Genomic DNA, 19,761 nt, shown 5'->3' with positions numbered 1-19,761 from the left:
TTACATGTCACATGTTTGACAAACACTACCTGTGTAAAATAGATATACTTTAATTACAAGACATAGACTGACTTTTAGTACATTTAGTACATGTTTTTAATTTCAGCAGCTACACAAATCATCTTAAATGATTACAAAGCTTTTTTATCAGAATAATAAGAATATTTAAAAAAAATCATTTTTTCCAAAAAAATTACATAGGGCAAAACCATTAACAATCATATCAGACAGAACATTACATTATATTAAGGGACATCCTGTTCTCTTAAATTCTTGCGTAAGACACTTTAAAGCACAGTGAAGTGTTAAATCAATGGATTAATCAAGTAAACAAATGAATCAAAATATTCACAGCATAGTGCAAATCATTACTCTGCCACCACAGCAAAGTTATCAAACTGAGCCAGTTCAAACGAGCGTGTCCCTATGGCAGCCCAGCCATTCTTTGGTGTCAGCGCCACAGCATTCTTCCACAGTGGGTATCCATTCAGCAGGCCTGATGCATACGGGCCCTGCAGCAGAGAGTGAGCACAGTGACAGTGTGCAGGAAATGCTTTTACTCATACAGCATGACTGTTTCCAGACTTTCTGTCTAGTCACATGGATGCAGCGTAAAAAGCATGCACCAGGTTAAAGTTATCATGTGATTACACCCAAGCCAATCACTGCAGGTCGTTCAGATCCTACAGGGATACTCTCTGTGGGAGAGAGATTTACTAAATAAACACTATTGCTTATGTTCATATTTCTTTATCAGTGGGACTTACAGTGTGACATGGCATATAAACAATGGAAATAGAAGTTTAATCAATCAAAGTTATCAGCTTCTTACATGAACACTCAACTAGGACTGGAACAATTTCAGTTCACTGAATCAGTTAATTTGCTCACAGTTTTCTTAAGTATTTGTTTAGTTACCATGCTGATTCCAACAAAGTTTGGATCCTGTGTAAACATGGACAACAGGATAAAACAATAACTAAACAATGTATGCTGTGTGGGCCGGTAGTCTAACAATATCAGAACAACATTTTTCAACTCACAATTGTAAGGAATTAAAGGATTTTACTTTGAAAAAACAAAGAGAATCTGAATAAAGCTCTGCACATGAGAGGCCAGGCCACAAACAAATACTGAATGCCTGGAACACAATGACCCATCAGCCTGGAATGCCTGGAACACAATGACTGGAAATGACACAATAACCTGTGCAATGTATGCAACATTTTGCTATAAAAAAGCCCCTTTCAAAACACTGAGAATCTTCCATCTTCACTTACTTTCACAGTGAGTGATAAGGTGTGCCAGCCATATGCTCGGGTACCAGACAGCCCCTCTGCAAGTACCGCCTGTCCAGCTGTTGGCAAATGAAGAACACAAAACAGTCTGTTTCTATATAAAACAATACATTTATTCTGTACTTTTCCAAATTCCAAATCCAATAATGAAAAATGCTGACACAAGACAACAATTAAGTTGAGGCCATTTTGGTTGCTATGATACGCTAATTTTGGTGATATTCTGCAGGGGGTTTTTTTGTTTGATTGTTTGTTTTTCAGAGATTGAAAAGTCCAAAATCCAAAGTCTGTTCCTCTGTTATTCAGACTCAGTCCCACCTACACTGTCCCAGATTGTCAATGGACCATCAAATTTATTTTTTTTTAAATTTTTTAAATTTTATTTTGCTTTATTAATCCCACACTGGGAAATTACTTCTTTTCATTTAACCCATCACTGATTGAAACACACACACACGCAGATTCCATTATAAGATGTATAATGAAGCAGAGGGTGACCACCACTGACTGAGATCATTGGTAACTTTGTATGTGCCATCTGCAAACACCCAGAAGAAGACTCCTTTAGCGCTGCGCACCGACTGGCCTCCTTTATCCACCCTGACTGCAATGAATACACCACCAGTCATAACGCTCTCCATGAAGACGTCACATGTAACCGTCAGGTTCTGCCTGTAACGTAAAAACATAGCAGTGTGCTGTTTTGTTGGCCAGAAATCTGGTACAGTCCTGGACATCTGACAGTGAAGTCAGTACATTTGTAAAATTATATTTTCATTAGGGGAGCAGTGCTGAAAACGAACACTGTGAGGCACCATCACCTCACCACTGATAGTCTCCTATGACACTGATGGTCTGGTCAGCATCAGCCACCCACGTGATGGGCCTCTCAGTTAGAACCTGACGTAAGGTAAAAAGATGAGGTCCAGGGTCAGTTAGGTTGATGTAATACTCAAACACCCCCGTCTGGTCAGCAAAGTCTGGAGCCTCAGAGAAGGGAGGGTTTTCTACGAGAGGTCAGATAAAGAAATGGAGAGGAAGTGTGGACATTTTATCAAATAAATCAAAATATCAGGTCAAAGTGCATGGGAAAATACAATACATTACATACAATAATATAAATTCAATATATAAATACATGCATTCTTTCTGATATGACACATAATCGTAGGGTTTCCACAGTGACCAATCTTAACATTAAACGACTTCACAAATTAATCCTTTTGTGAATTAAACTGAAATTAGCATGATGAATTCTATTTTTCCTTTGTTATTAACATGGACTGATCTGGTTTTGTTCTGCTAGTCAAGAAAACATCATCTATAGCACATTAAGTATAAAATACGTTCATTTTCTTGTCCGGGACACACCTACAAAAACTGTATAATGTTTAAACAATTCGGTGAGCAACAAACGTTACTGGGTTCAGTGTATGTTGTACTTACGAACATTGAAGTTGTCCTTGTAGACTTTGGGAAAGCGAGCAGAGGGAGGGGGGTCGGGGTAACTGCCTTTCCGTCCTGTTGTAATTGTGGTTAACGTGTAAACCTCATCTTCTGCTAGACTCAGGGTGAACGATCCATCTAAAAGCTGAAGCCATCACAAGCATGTTAAAAATGAAACTGTGTTGAAACTGATGTATGGTGCCAACACCAAACTGCCTCTTTTACCTTCAGTGGGGTCATTTTCTCAAAGAAGGAGGGTTGTTTGGTTTTGAAGTTAAACTGTGACCGCCATACTTGGAGTTCATTGATGGAGGCCTAGGAAAAAATAAATAACCTTGTATAAGACAAATATCACTTCCTAACTTCGAACACTGACATGAAGACCTCAAGAGGAACTTACGAAGGATCCATTCAGCTGGAAAGTTGCATTCTGCGATGTCACACTGAAGGGAGGGAGAGGAGGTCTTATGCACACCGAATGATTGTGAGTCTGTAAAAGAAATACAATAAAAACATTCATTTCTCTCAAAAGCTGTTTTAGTGTTTTTAGCGTAGCAAATGCATTTGCTGTTTTAGTAACAAAAGCAATACAAGACAGCTAAACTTTATTTAAACACTAATCAATTTTTAAATAACTATAACTAAATTATTACAGAACCAGAATAAAAGCCATATATATAAGAATATAAGCCAAAAAAAAGAAAAAGAAAAGTCTAACTTGCCATAGTTTCTATGACAAGAGTGAGGTTTCCTTTCCCGTCAGTTAGGGCAACGTAACTTCCACCTTGTGCCAGATGTCCAACAGTCTGCAGGTAGGTCCATCCTGGCTGGGTGAACTGTGTGGTGTGAGCTATAAGGAAAACAAAATACCATTTTATTAAATCATTGTGGACATCAAAGAGTTAAAAACAGGAGTTATTCATCTGTTATCGTTTTTCAAAAACCAAACAGTTTCTTTAAGAGCCACACCAACCACTGTAACTGAAGGGATATGACAAGAAGAGAGAGGAAAGAGACACAGAATGACATGCCAAAAGGCCTGGCTACGTTTGGTGCCTTCACCCATAAGCTATTGAAACGCAACCCTGTGAAGGCTTGTTACCAGATATGTTACTGTTACAAGCCAGGCTAAATGGTCTTGAACCAGTGGTCTCCAAGCCACAGTTCAGAGCTGCACTTATAGGCCAGGTTAAGAGTACGAAGGCCATCAAATCTGAAAAATCATAAACAACTGTGTGAAGGTGTAAATATTATATCCAGATAGTGAACAAAGATGACTGAACTGTAGGCCCCTGTTCAAAATGAGACCCAGCTCGGTGTGACAACTGAAATGAGAGTGCATCATGATCTTAAATCAGTGCAAAGCTTTCACCCACAAAAGCATTGTGAAATCAGCCGCTTCTGCTTATTTCATTCTTTTTGGTGGCAGACTGTGGCAACATACTGTGAATTTTAGCTAACTAACTGCAGGAAAAAAGCAGGCTCTCTCTCTTCTCTTTGCCTGTAAACACACAGATCTAATCCAGACCTGTGATCCAGATCGGGGACTCCACCACGTAGTTGCCGCTCCAGGGTTCCTCGGCTGTCATTAACCCATCTCTGCCAAACGGTAGCTCCTCATAGTAGCTGGCCACCAGGTTCCAGGAGATTGTGCTGAAGAAGAATCACAATCATTGATCAGACTGCATATAGGGGACTAACCCAAGTTCTTCCCATATAGTCACAAGTCCCGTTCAAGGTGGGAATGTTACTCTGCTGTTGCAAAACGCCATTCTGCATAAAAGACGCAAACACCAAAGGGAGTGGGGGGCATTGTTGTTCCACCTTTAAGCCTGCAGTGGCAGTAGCTCCTGTCAAAGACCAGGTTTCCAAAGTGCTTAACAATCATTTAAAAACAAAACCAACAAATTGTATACAAATAGAAGGCAATAAACAAAATATAGACAACTGGTAAACAAGGTTGAAAATTTAAGATAAAAGGTAAAAGAACAGCATATGAAACACAAAAAAGACTGAAAATAAAAATGGGAATTTAAAACATTTAAAACCATTTAAAACCAATAAGCTAAAAGGGAAAGTAAAAAGACAATAAAAAACATCACATAAAAGCCAGTCCATTAAAGTGGCATATCTGTGGAGATTCTCAGTTATCCAGGTCATATTCAAGAGTTAAAGCAAGGCGTCTGGACTTGTGAAGATTGGCTTGAAGACGTTTCGCTGCTAATCCAAGCAGCTTCATCAGTTCTCAAAACTGACTGGTGAGGAACCAATATATACCCCTCGATATATACCCCTCGTGGGTATATACCGAGGGGTCTAACCTGGAGAAACTGAAAGTATAGATCACCTTTTCAAGGTCAGACCATGCGAGGAGTGGTTTGAGTCTGGAGATTGTATACAGTTGGATGAAGCATGACTGGACAATTTTTTAACCTGTGGGTCTGTTTTTGAGTTGTTGAGCTGAAGAAGGTTTTGAGCCATCTAACAATTTACATCACTAAGACAGTCAATGGCAGCAGCTAGGCTTCTTGAGTCACCGGGTCTCAATGGAAGGTATATCTGTATGTCGTCCGCATAGCAGTGAAAAGAGACATTAAATAGTTTTGAAATCGGTCTAAAATGACTAAAAACAGGTGCAACCTCTTTAAAAGAGGTTGCACCTGTTTTTCCATGTCTGTTTTTAGTCATGTTTAATAGCAGAGGAAAAGATACCATTTTCTATGCAATTGTTTATGATAAGTGAAACAATTTAGCGGGAATAACATCAAGACTGCATGTGGTTGGCTTTGTGTGTGCCGCAACATCTGCTCAGGAGTAGATTTTTTTTTTAATTACTAAAAAACAGTGCATATCCCTGTGGATGTGTAAAATCTAATCTGGTGCTGTTGTTTGATTTCTGATATTAGTGACTTTCAGGCTGTTGTGGGATTGAAATTTATTGCACAGCTCCTCAGATGGGATAATAAAAACACAGGCAGGGGTAGTAGGGACTGAATCAATGACTTGAAACAGAATCCAGGGACTTGAAGGATTACTTAAAATTAGGTTGGAGAAAAAAGACCTCTATAAAGGCCTCTATATCTGTTTTTTGATATGATTTCATTTTTTCATGTCATATTTGATAAAATAGCGAAAGTCTTGTTTTTTCCATTTACACTCCATCCTCGTGAATTTCCCCACTGTGGGACATTAAAGGAACCTTATCTTATCTTATCTTCTACACTCTCTATATGGTCAGAACTGCTCATTTTTTTATATTAACGTGTTGCTTATGTATTTACTCACGCAGTCATGTTTCCGTTAACGTAGTTCTGATTGAGGATGCGAGCCCAGCAGCCTCCTCCCTCATCATCATTGAAAGTGCTGTAGTCCTCTGATGACCACAGCTTCTTTTGCGTCTTGAGAGCCTCCATTACTGTGGTGGTGCCGGGGTAGTGGGCCCTGAACATCACACAAAACACAAGATTGAAGTCAGTATGAGCAGAAAAAAAAACAACAAAAAAACATCTGACCATCAAATTTTTGCTAATGCTGTTTTTTCTTTCTCTCTCTCACACACACAACACCTAAAGAAATACACTATGCTCACTGGCTTTCAATAATCTTTCGGAAAGGTGAAAAACACAGGAGGCTACATGAAGTAAACATCTGCCAAGCTTTTTGTAAAAGCACAGAAAGATGGTTATGCATGCACACAAAACAGAACACTGTGTTAACAGTCAAATTACTATTGGTAGCGTGCATATTACAACATGTAGGTAGACTACATTTTCAACTGCTGGAAACAGAGGGCATGCATGCACAGATCATGGACAGAGGGGAATCCTACCCTATCACGTCTACAGTTCTGCTGAGCTCAGGGTCTAGCAGCAAAGACACGGCAATGGGCTCCCACAAGTTGTCACTGGCTATGATCCTGACCCTCTCCAGACCACTCTTATCCAGGGTGTACCGCAGCAGCTGGTACAGCCAGTCACAGTCACAAAGGAAGACAGAGAGAAAAGGAAGACATGGATTCACAGCTGTGAATGATTTGGACTTTGCCTGGCTTGACAGTATTTGCTGCGACCATGGAAAACTTAAACATGGTCATTTGCCCTCAGGTATGATATTGTGTTTTCAACTAAAGAAGCTGAAACACAATAGCTGACACATTTTCTGCATTATTATCATTAACTATTACTATCTCTACTACTACTACTATCAAAAAAGAGTGTTGTCATTCCAATACTCTGTTGTTATTGCTGTTATGCATCTCTGTCTAGGCACCCCCCCACTCTCTCTCTCACACACACACACACAACCCAACGTGTCAAGGCACATTGAGCCAGGGCCTCCTCCAAGGTTTCTGCCTTCTGTAAGGCAGTTTTTCCTCGCCATTGTCACCAAGTGCTTGCTCATGGGGGTTTTGTCGGGTTTTGCTGGAAGTTTGGTCTAGACTTGGTCCAACTGGAAAATTTTGTGAGACAATGGTTGTGATTTTGTGATATATAAATAAATTGAATTGAATTTTAATCTCATTAAGTCCATATGGCTAACGTGGTGGCAAACAATTAAATATTTACACACCCAGCAGACACAACAGTAACATTCATTTGATCATTCATTTTTAGTTTTATTGGACAAATGATAATTGAATCCAATTTTTGATCTCTCATTGGACCTGTTTTGCTCTACACCAACTTCTTAGGAAAAAATAAGCCTCTTTAGATGCTAAATGCTCGATTTGTTCTGTTTATAACTTTGTCTGCCTTTTGGGAAGGTAATATACAGCGGAATTATCAGAGTTTTTTTTGCAGAAATCAGTTGAGTGCTGTGTTTCTGAGAACACAGGCAAGAAAACCAACCTGACCATTACAACAACAGGACTTGTTAGTATTCTCGTTCCAGTTCACCCCAACGGTCTTAGATGCTGTTGAGGTCAGGACTCTGTGCGGGTCACTCACCCAACCATGTCTTTATGGACCTTGCTTTGTGCACTGGGGCACAGTCAAAGTTGGAAGCACAGCATTGTCTAAAATGTCTTGGTGTGCTGAAGCATTAAGATTTCTCTTCACTGGAAGTAAGGGCCTAGAACAACCCCTGAGCCCTATACCACATCTGAATTCAATAATAAAGAGGTTTGTCCTAATACTTTTGTCTATATAGTTTATAGTTACAGTTTGGTTTTTGGTTTTGTTTCTGTGGGCACAGTGGCACCAAACCCGGCAATCTCACTGATGTAAAGATGACAGGAAGCTGCACAGAGTCACCGCGCCCAGCTGTTGATTCCAAAGAAATATTCTAGGGATGCACGATATTGGATTTTTGCAATGTTAACAATTTAGCAATATTTTACAACTCATTTTGGCTGATGGCCACTGCAACTACTGTATACAAGTTTTTTCCTCACTTAGTGAATTAATGTATTATTGTGTATTATTATTATTATGTCCCAGTACTTTTGTCAATGTAGTGTATTTTCAATTTGTTGTAACACCTTTGTATTCTTTTGAATATATAAAAGCAAAATGAGCAATGTACAGGTTTAACTGCAAACACATTTTCCCATCACAAGACAGTATAAAAACAGTATAAAAACACACTCATTTATCTGTTATCTCTTTCTTGACAGGACATTTACATGATATACACAAACATCTAATAACCTAGTATTACTATACTAGTACTACTCAGCTTCAGTACAGACAGATTAAATAGTATTTCACATTCTGTTTAATCCATTTGTCTGGCTTCAACACCAGTAACCACACAAAATATGGCAACACTATGTCCCACAAGAGCACATATCAATGCATAAAGAATTTTATCAGTCTTTGCCAGTAATGTCATTATTAGATTTGCTTCCTGACAGCTATAACTAACTAGAATATCTGAGTTACAACAGGAAACTGCACCTGTAGTAACCGTAACTGTGCATGTGCTCATATACAGTACAATCATGGAAAAATGATTAGACCACCCTTGTTTTCTTCAATTTCTTGTTCATTTTAATGCCTGGTACCACTAAAGGTATATCACCTGAAGAAATCAATGAACACAACAAAAAATGCAGCTGATTCCGTAATACTTTATGCCCTATTTGCCATGCTTAAGCTTAACTGTATTCCCAGGATATATAAGAGGCCATATCATGTCATAAGCAGCACTGCACATGCAAGTTGTCAGCTCTCACATAATGCCTAAAACAAAAGAATTATGTGAAGCCTGAAAGGCAGCCATCTTGGCACTGCTGGAAATTGGTATGAGTGAAAGACAGGTAGCCAAAAAACTGAAGATCTCCAATGACAGCCGTTCATTACACCAAGAAAAAGCAAGCCGAACATGGTACTACCAAACTGCTAGCTGGTCGAGACAGAAAACGTCTTTCTACCCCACAAAAGGACGGTGCACTCAACCGTTCCCGCATCAGGAATCGTCGTCAGACCTCCAGGGACCTTAAAAATGAGTGGGCACTGTCGAGATATGTGACTTGTTTAGCAAGGACAGTTCAAAACCAACTTCCGGAAGCTGGTCTGAAGTCACACAGGCTACGGAAGAAGCCCTCCATCAACGAAAGGCAGAGGAAGGCCCGGTTACTCTTTGCTAGGGATCACAGGGATTGGACTGGTTGATGATTGGGCTAAGGTTCTCTTTAGTGATTAATCCAATTTTGAGTTGATGCCCACTCCAGCCAACTCACTGGTTAGGAGGAAGCCCGGAGAAGCCTACAAACCAGACTGTCTTGCCACTACAGTTAAACATGGAGGTGGATTGGTGATGATCTTGGGTTGTTTCAGTATGGGTGAAACAGGGCAAATGCAATTGAAGGGCGAATGAACCTGGTCACGTACACGGCTACCCTTGAAAACAGTCTTCTTCCAGCAGCTGATAAAGTACTAATTCCTGTGTGTATCATATAACTAACAGACAGAAAAGAAAACATTCAATGCCTAAAAGCACTGTTTTTGGCAGTACATCAATAGCCTCAGCTATTGATGTACTGCCAACAAATGTACCTTTAGGTTTACTAGGCATTAAAATGAGCATGAGTTGAAATAAAGTGGAAATAATTATTAGACCACCCTTGAAAACAAGGGTGGTCTAATAATTATTTCCATGAGTGTAGATTACATGAATCAAGACGTAGGCGTAGACGTACTACATGAGCATGCAGCGTATCAAGCTAGTATTTGACTGAATTGTTTTCATTCTTCAAGTACAACAGAAGAACAGCCACAAACATTCAGTTTTAATCCAGCACAGAAGTTAGATTAACAGCACAGAGGATACAAGCTCAACTCAAGAGTTTTATGAAAAGTCACACCGCAGATCCAGTGGCATTTCACCATCTGTGTATCATGTTTTGTCAATCATCAAGCAGGACTCCAAATGTCCTTCAGTGAACTCACATTACATGGTAAACCCCATGACACTCCATTTTAATTTAACTTTAACTTTGGGTACAATAAGTGATTGTACCATATTAGTTTTAATTGCATGCCACCTCTGCTGACTGTACTTACCCAATCACGTCAACAGAATCACTAAGGTGCGGGTCAACAATCATAGACTTTGCGATGCTCCAATCACCATCTGCTGCGATGATGCCAACGCCTGTTAGGCCAACTTTATCCAGCATGTTCCGAAGCACCTTGGCAACAAAGACATGCTCTCAGAGGAACCAAGCTAGAACGTCAAATCTTCTCAACCACTCAATCACTGCATTTCTCATGTGGAGCACAACTCAATGTTGGTGGCTGTTTTTATCTTTTAATTTACAGTTAAGGCAAAACTTACCCATAATTCATATTTATCAGTCAAATCAATGGCAGGACATTGAAGAATAAAAGGTTAGGATTACCTTGATGTACTTGCTGTCATAGTTTCGCTCATTCCAAATCTAAACAGATGAAAGTAAATTTCAGTTACACAGCAAATTATCCGGGTTCATTTGTATTATCCTGCTGAACAAGGCCCTCAATCCAATATTACATATTCATTTTATTCATACAAAAGGGCAACTAAACTTTATTAGTTGTTTTGTATAAAATCCTCTGCATTTCCCGACACATTGTTACATGAAATACAGAGTTTTGATGAAAAAAAAAAAAATCAAGTTTATAACGAATTCCATAGTTCTGGCTATTATTCCTATTAGCAATGATAACATTGAGCTTAGCAAAGTTAACTGATGAAATCTGGAATCACTACACACAGGTCAAGAAACACAAGCAGTCAAATGGACCGGTTGTAAACAAGCCAATAAATGGATCAAGATTTTCTAAATCACTTAATTCCGATGTAAATCTGAAGGTGAGCACACTTGAAAAGTTGATAATAATTCCTTACTGTACTGTGAAACAGTGAGCAGCCAACTGCAGTAAGTATGTTAAGAGCTGAATGAGGAAACTGGCCTGAGGTTTTGGCAGATCTCATATAAATTGCTTGTTCTACTACACAGAGCATGGAGCTTGAATCAAAGTAAATTAATACACACCCCAATGTAGTTAATGTCCAGGTCATGGAACTGCTTGGCACCAAGGATCCAGTTCACCACATATGCTGCAGTGATGTCTGGGAAGTCATAGGGCCAGTTTTTACCATGGCCCACCCAACCAGGAAATGCCCAGGGTAAACCTACATGAAGACACACAACCAACACACACATGCAAGGCAGAAGATGCACCAATATGCTATCAAAGTCAAACGAACACCTCCAGAAATACAGTGTGCCACATGTATTCAAGCCATTTGTTTGATTCCACGGAGTCCAAAGACCTGAAGCTTATTGGAAGACAACTTTAAAAGCTTAGGGGTTGTTGACTGGAAAGCATGATCTCCCTGAGTCATAAAATATGTCTGAGGTAGACTAAGACAACCCTGGACAGAGGCCTAAGAGCTCGACTCGTGGTGTGAGGTTGCAGAAGGTCCATGATATAATCTGGAACCCGCCCATGTAGGGCTCTGTAAGTGGGCACCAAAATTTTAGAACACATTCTAAAGTTAGCAGGAGCAATGAGAGATAGATTAGAGTAGATTCAACTTTATTGTCATTACAGATGTAACCAGTACAACGCAACGATATCTACAGTTACACAGTTGGAAGCAGAAATATTCAACCCCCTCACCTCAAAGACATTATAGTGATGTGGATGAAAGGTAATGGCAATAATTGACAAAAAAAAAAACAACCTAATTAAACAACAAAAAATATGGCTATCGGCGTATTCCAGTTTGTGCTTGTGTTTGAGGTGGTGGAACAAATAATCGTGTTGCTGTTCTTTGTATGTGCTATTTGTTTGCAAACCTTGCAGGTGGTAAATTGCTGCTCCGCATCAGACTTTTTAAAACCAAACCAGTTACACATAACGGAGCTGGAGCCCCGTTTAGGAACGAGCTCCTCGCTGCCCGGCGTATCTGCCCGACCTACCGCCACTGTTGTCAATATTCCACACGTTTTGGGCTGCGAGTGTGTCGCACACTTATATACGTTATCAACGATAATATATCGCCCATCCCTACCATGAAGTCTTTGTTTATTCAGTGCATGTCTTATAGTTGCCACTGAAGCACTTGTACCAGCCTTCATCACGTCATCCTATACGTGTCTTGCAGTCACACGGAGGTTTATCTTAGTTGTCCTGACTAAGTGGCTAAGGCCCCTAGATGAAATTTTGGGCTTTCTTCCACGGACAGGCAGGTTTGCAGCTATTCCATAAGTTTTAAACTTCCTTATAATATTCCCAATGGTGTCTCTTGGAATGTTATTTTTTTGGAAATCTTCTTATACACAAGGCCCTTTTGGTGTGATGAAATAATCTCTTCTCTCAGCTTTTGTGGAAGCTCTTTTGTCTTTCCTTGCTATAAATATTTCTTACAGATGGTATATACAATGATATGTACATTATGAGGTCAGTAAATATGGTCAAATATGGTCATCTGTTGGACTGTGTTAAAATCCTCACAGCAGCATTTTGGAGAGTTTGTAAACAGCATAACGGAGATTTATGAGAGCAAATCGAAAGAATGACTCTGGCTATGTTTCAAAAGACAGAGAGAGAGTCATAATGTGAGCTTCGAAACTCATGGATTTGTCAAAAATCATATCAAGGTTATGTAGACTGGATGGAGAAGATGAGGATAGGGCACCGGGGTTCTGTCTGACCATTGTGTCAACGTTATAATGTACCTATTATATATTATTATATGTATATCACTACTATAAGGGTTTAAAAAAGCCTATATGGTATATCCAATCAGAGGTTCTTGATATTAATTACAGAGGTAATGAAGTCATATTAATATTAATTCATCTCAGTTTCTTAGCATAACGTTCTGACGGCACTGGGCAGCTCCTTCAGTGACAGACTGCTACACCCGCACTGTGTGGAGGAGAGGTACCGCCGCTCCTTCCTGCCCACTGCTGTCAGACTCCACAACAAGCACAGCTGATAGACTGGACATTTAAGCTGTTTAATGTGTTAACTGGACAATAAATCATGTGCAATGAGACAAATGGTCACACCAGACCTGCAATAATACATGTGTAGTAATAATTGTGCAATAATCCTTACTCATGTACTACTACTACCATCAGTACATACATACTTAGCCTTTTCCTGAAACAAATCGGTACAATAATCAATCCATCTACTAATCATAACTTGAGGGACTCTAGTGTGAATAGTATTTTTCTTTTCAGTGTATTCATTCTTTTTGAGTGCTCATCCTTCCCTTATCCCTGCATTCTTTGCACCCTCTATATCCTGTTTGCTGCTATAACATTGTAATTTCCCAGTAATGGGACTAATAAAGGATTATCTTATCTTATCTTATCACTTGCTTTTATTTTGGCTGCTGTTTGTTTGCTTTCTGGAGTGTAAGGCACAAGAGATTACCATCCTACCGATGAGTGTGATGTTTGGGTTCCTTTTCTTGGCCTCTTTCATCAGCCACCACTCATAGCCTCGGAAGTAGTTCTCATCATTTTCATAGTGCATGTGCGATGGCTCTGTTCCATCTTCAAAAAGAAAACACAACCAAGAGAAAGTGTAACAAAAACAACTTGATCTTTCAGCTTGTTCAAAGTTCATCCAGCAATTATCCATCCACACTTCTGTAAGCAAAGGGTTTAATTCAGAGTAATTGTGAAATAATTTCATTTCACATTAGGCAATAATAGGACGCTGCTCAAATATATATTAAGTATTTTCCACCACTGTAAGACAACTAGCAAGTTGATATTCAGTTGAAATATGAATAAATATTCATGACATTTAATAGTAAAATCACTGAATGTGACTCACCAGTAGTTTGAGCGTCTCCTCCAATCTCCACTTTCAGTATTTGCAAAGACGCTCCAAAGTTTGGCTGAAGACAGCACAGAGACAGAACAGCTAGTTCCCAAGTACTTTAAACTGGACTGCAGGAATAACTTTGATCATATCATACCTTGAAAAGGTAGTCTAATATCTGACTGCGGTATGGCTCAGCATAGTTGACCAGTAGACGAGACGTCGCCTAAAGAAACCAGCAGAGGAAATGTTAAATGAGCAAAATCATCACGGTAAAACTTTTCAGGCACCTAAACGAACCTTACGTCCTTCTGTTGATCGCATCGTACCAGGAAGTAGAAATGAACTCACCCCTCCGCCGCTCAGACCTCCAATTCCGTCAAAAACTCTGCCCAGACCGCCTTCATCATTCAGAGTGTAAGTCTGACAGGAGCACAAATTCAAAGACAAACCGAGACAAAAAACAATCACCGTAAACTCTCTGTAGTCCATCCTGTTAGAGCGGCGTCTCTCGACGCTGCGAGCAGCCATACATAGACATCAATATGCACGCGCTCACGCTCACACATCACATGACACTGCCGCTGAGCTGTCACGTGATCTCGGGAGCTGCTTTTTTTTTTTGTAAACTCGGCAATAATACGTTTACACTGTTGAGATAAGAATGACTAAGCGTTAAACGAAAAGGAAAGAAAGCAAAAGCAAAAAAAAAAGATTGAACTGTCTTTTATACATTATAAAATTATACAATGTACACACATTCGGCGTTTTTAAGGCTTTGGAGTTTAGAAAGTTTGTTGTATTTTCATTTATACAAAATTTGAATTGAGTTTTTCGGTTACAGCATATACAATTTTAATAAAACAATAAAACAGTTCCGCATATAAAGGCTACTGTTTTTCTGGTGATGTGCTGTAATAAACAAACAGCACATCTCACTATGTAGTAACAAGAACTGGACAGGGAGATTAAAACAAATGTAGAAATTTGCAGAAAATAAGAGTACTTTTTTTGATCCAGAATATTTTAGTTACTAGCCACCATATGCTACAACCATGTATCTGTCTTTCAAGTAAGTAGTTCTTCAAGTTCAAGTATTTACTAAAGAGTCTGAATACTGCCACCACTGGAAAATTACAGAGTAAGGAAAGCTGCAGTACAAGTGTAAGGTAGTTTCACTATCAGGTCCACATAAAGTGCTATGTCGTTGTTTTAGTTTTTGTGAATAATGTTTTGGATGGGTTACTGAGTTTGTAATTAAAATTTGAAAGTATCAGTTCAATTCAATTTCTTTATATAGCAGCAAATCACAACGAAAGTTATCTCATGCCACTTTCCGAATAGAGCAGGTCCAGACCAAAATCTTTTCTAAATTTAGTTTTTAATAGAGAGAGAGACCCAACATTCCTCCATGAAGAAGGTTTGGAAGCACTTGGAGCAGACTGAATCAATTCTAATTCTGTCTACTTAGAAATTATGTTTCATCTCCTTCTACATCAGGAAATAAAAGCAGGACAGAGCAGAAGTTGTCCAGAATAAATTTATGTCTTCCAATGCCATGGACTTTACATTATTGTCCATGGTGCGAACATCAACAAAGTGTATTGTAACACTTTTATAATGGCTAACTGGCACGCATAAGGACTTTGGATTTTCAGAAGGCAAGTTTAGGTCCGCACAGACTGGGCAGTGCTTAGCGCTGTCGCCTCACAGTAATAGGGTTCTAGGTTTGAACCTTTCTGTGTGGGGTTTGCATGTTCTCCCTGTGCCTGCATGGGTTTCTCTGGATAATCCAGCTTCCTCCCACAATCCCAAAAAACATGCACACTACTCTACATTGCCCCTAGTTGTGAGCGTGTGAGTGTGTGCATGTATAGTTGTTTGTCTTTGAGTACTTTGTACTTTGAGTTGTCCTTATTGTGTCTTTTTCCCCCTGGGTGAACCTGCCCAGCTTTAGAACCACCAGGAAGACTTGAGGACCAGGGGCAGGCAGAGACATACATGTCTTCATCTGTTTGAGAACTTCGTCTTGGTTGAATAATAAGTAATAAGTTAACTTATGTTGTGTACATGACATAAGTTAAAAAGATTAGGTAAATTAAATTATAGATAGATATAGTTAAAATTGGTCCTTGTTTCCTTTTGGATTTACATAGTCTGCTCTATGTGCATACTCACTGCATTTCTCACTTTTCCTAAAATGGAAAGCTTACTGTGGACGGCGTTGAATGACACTCAAAATGGACCAGGCTCACCTCACAGATTGTAAAAATTACAAGAATTTCATTATGATTTCAAATTTAACTGTAAAGCAACAGTAAAAATTGTAAATGTCAAGTCAAGAGGTTTTTTTTTTATTGTCATTTCAGCTGTTTACAGTCACAGTGAAACGAGACAGCGTTCCACCAGGGACCAGGTGCTACCCTCACATGTTTGAGGCAGCCATAAAGTGCAGGACAGTATTGTACACAGTGGAAATGGTGTAAAGTGCAGGTAGAACAGTTGCTGTAAACATCACGAGGTAAGGTGACAATGTGCATGTTTTGTTGTGTCGTGAACTCAGTCCAGCCCGAGAACATATGCCACATTCACATGCACATTTGTACACTAATCACAGATAAATAGCAAACATTCACTGTAATGTTTGCTTAAATAAAAATCAAGTGACCACCTGTTTGGGCAATTTATCAAGTCTTTTTTCAAAATGAAAATATATCTGGAAGGTTAGAGAAGTCAGAAAGTAAATGGGATTTGTTGACTATAAGAAAGGAAAAATATAGACTTAAGCAGCCAGTCCTTCAATACAGACTCATCTGTTACAAAAAGGTGACTCTGTCTATCTATCTATATATACGTGTGTGTGTGTGTGTGTGTGTGTGTGTGTGTATCTCAAAAGGTTACCATTATTTGGATGCTACACATGTGTAATCATCCAGGCATAATCCAACATGGTAAGTACATTGACATTTTAATGTATTATTAACGAACATAGCTCTACCTTAGCTCTACCTATGTCAAGTACAGTGATTAACAAAAAGTGATGACACAATCATCTTGAATGTAAATACTTTGTGCAAAGATTTAGAGAGAGAAAAATCATACAAATTACAATATTTGTTCCCTGGAAAACATAAACACAATCATGTAACTGTGTGTTCCCCTGTCATTACTGCTCTCTGAGACAGCACCAACGGCTGCTCCAGCTGCAACTCCAACTGCCAAACCGACTGGACTTCCAGCAACTCCAAGCAGACCTCCAACTGGAGCAATGGCAAACTCATTTGATCTTTCAGCTCAAGCTCTGGCCTCGTATTCATTTATGAATGCAGCTGCTTGTCCTCTCTGGGGTCTCTTCGTGAAGCTCTCTTTGCCTCTGTGTTTCCAGCTTCTTCGGGGGTCGCCGTTTCTCCTTCTCTATGGCTGCCTCTGCTCTCATGAACGTTCATTGGTGTAGTAGCCTCCACCATTAGCCATAGCCATCTTGATTTGTTCAGAGTCTTTGATTTCATTGTTAAAGACATGGTATTGATTGTGGCATTTGCGGATGGTGGCTATCAGGTCGGGACTCTGGGAAATGTAGCCATCAATGGTTAGTTTTTTTCATCTGATCTTTATGTGTGAACAACACCATTGTATATTGATCTGCATCTTCACCAAAAGTGGTGCGAATCATCTTAATGGTTTCTTTCTCCTCCAGGGTGAATCTACCAAATTGAAGAACCACCAAGAGGGCATGAGGACCAGGAGCAGACAAAGAGATGAACATCTTGATTCTATTCAACGCTTCTTCTTTGGTGAAATTAGCGTCAAACAACCCTGGAGTGTCGATGACAGCGACCTTTCAACTTCCGGTACCCCCTGACACTCGGAGGATGGAGCCAGTTCTGATTCAAATGCTTCTCTGCCCAGGCACATTTCCTGCAGCACTCTTCCCTACCCCGTCTTCCCAACCACAACGATCCGCCTTTCATTTGAATCTGTGGCACCTGTGAACCCTGTTGGAGAGTAATAGACCATTCATCATACAGTACTGCACTGTCACATAAAAGGATGTGTGGAAATTCCAGATGGAAAAAAAAAAAATCTCCACTGACCACATTTTTTAAAATGAAAAATAAAAGGCACTTCTCCTGAGACAATATCCGAGTGCACAAACCAACAATACAGCAAGTGGAGCAAACCCCATTATTTGATTATGGTAGCAAAGTTATGGTTTTGCTCCCCCATTTTTTACTTACTTACTTCATAGTAAGGCCTGCTCATGCTGAAAAACGACAAGGATCCTGCTGTTGTGTGTCTGTTCCTTTTTCTTTTTTTGCTTGCTTTGCTTTTCCTTCACATGTGCGTTCCCTCTCTCTCTCTCTCTCTCTCTCTCTCTCTTTGCTAGACTGGTATTTCCAAGCACAAGGAAGTGCAGTATGTTTTTAAATGTACGCTCTGAAGTCATAGAGTATGTGGCATGTCATATTTAAAATATTTAAATATTGGAATTTTAAGTAGGTCAGGGCTGCCCAAAGTGGAGCTAGTAGGCAAAAATTGGCCCAAATTTGGCCAGGCAGATGTTTGTATTGATTTTTCTTTTCAAAATTAATTTCAAGACATTTTTGATACAAATCAAATTCATTTTTGTGTGGTAAGATACTTTTTAAATTGATAGGATTCCTAATTATTTATTAATTTTCACAACATGAGCGACAATCAGTTAAGGGACCTTGCAATACCACATAACACAACAGGTGCTTGCTTTTGGCCCATTTAGTTTCAGTTTCCTTTAATAGAAAATATTATATAAATGTTTCATATATTTAAATCAGCTCATATTCATTCATCAAAAGATGAAGTATCCAGTCACACCATTTCTTGCTCTGAAATGGACGAGTCCCAGGTCATCAAATACTGATGTCTTGAGTAAGTGGCCATTTGACAATCTGGAAATGAGACTCAACAATCTTCTAGTTTTCTCCAGCTTTGTGGTGTGTTTTCAAACAGAAATCAACAAAACATGTATGACTTTAAGAGAACACATGCTGACAAACTTGTTTAACTCGTCTGAACACCTTTGGAACAGGTCTCAGTGCAGAAACTGGCATCCAACATTTGTTCTTTTTTGCTTTTGAATCTTAGTTATCTGGTTTGCCTCAGAGTGCTTTTGAGTGAGCGGACAGTGGTACTGCTACAAAGAATTTACATAAATAAACAAAATCAATTAAACTGCCTGTTCTCTATGGCCAGTTATGTTTTACCATCGCCACGGCAATGACACATCAGGCTGCAATAAACAGTTTTTACAGTAAGTTAGTGACATTCCCCCCAATGCAGTGACACAAAATGCATCAGCTTTTGGAACAATAAAAGTGATGTAGGAGACAACCCTGTATCAGTAAAAGCTCCAAAGCATGTGGCGAGGAAGTGAGGACTCTTGAATCCATCGAATGGCAAGCAGTGATGTTAAGCCAAAAGTGCTGCCAAAAGCCCACAGTGTTTAATGTGTGAAATCCTCTCAGGTCACAGTTTGACCCAGTGTTTTCTCTTTCTCTCTCCTTTCTTTCATCTTAGGTTTTCCTCCTCATTTCCTCAGAAAAGTGGTCATCATTTGATCAGAAGTGGGTCTTAATTTGCAAAAGGCTGAGAACCCCAGTTCTAACTACTGACATTGTTCTCAGCATGTGAATTCTCTGAAATAAGTACTGCCTGACTGACTGATTACTGTTTGCACTGAATGATTGGCCATATCTAAAGCA

General features: G+C 39.4%; 1 protein-coding gene and 1 pseudogene across 2 annotated transcripts; both read right to left on the bottom strand.

The window, feature by feature from the left end:
• Window positions 1-68: 68 nt before the first annotated feature.
• Window positions 69-14,590, bottom strand: galcb (galactosylceramidase b). Of its 2 annotated transcripts, none has more exons than XM_046413497.1 (17): window positions 14,372-14,590; window positions 14,178-14,246; window positions 14,033-14,096; window positions 13,633-13,746; window positions 11,224-11,363; window positions 10,588-10,626; window positions 10,250-10,377; window positions 6,030-6,185; window positions 4,273-4,397; window positions 3,467-3,594; window positions 3,145-3,234; window positions 2,970-3,059; window positions 2,745-2,889; window positions 2,125-2,305; window positions 1,807-1,970; window positions 1,281-1,357; window positions 69-512 (listed from the first exon to the last, which is right to left on the bottom strand). In XM_046413497.1, exons 1-17 carry the CDS (start codon window positions 14,549-14,551, stop codon window positions 369-371), a joined length of 2,034 nt encoding a protein of 677 aa, XP_046269453.1. In that variant the 5' UTR covers window positions 14,552-14,590; the 3' UTR covers window positions 69-368. The 2 variants fall into 2 exon arrangements, with proteins under 2 accessions (XP_046269453.1, XP_046269452.1); XM_046413496.1 differs by lacking the exon at window positions 10,250-10,377 and adding an exon at window positions 6,574-6,704.
• Window positions 14,591-15,869: 1,279 nt separating this feature from the next.
• LOC124072248 lies at window positions 15,870-18,362 on the bottom strand (annotated as a pseudogene).
• Between the last annotated feature and the right edge of the window lie 1,399 nt (window positions 18,363-19,761).

Source organism: Scatophagus argus, chromosome 15 (genome assembly GCF_020382885.2).
Source record: "Scatophagus argus isolate fScaArg1 chromosome 15, fScaArg1.pri, whole genome shotgun sequence".
Classification (NCBI taxonomy): Eukaryota; Metazoa; Chordata; class Actinopteri; family Scatophagidae; genus Scatophagus; species Scatophagus argus.
Note: the sequence above shows the minus strand (reverse complement) of the source record. Positions and strands in the feature narration are given on the sequence as shown.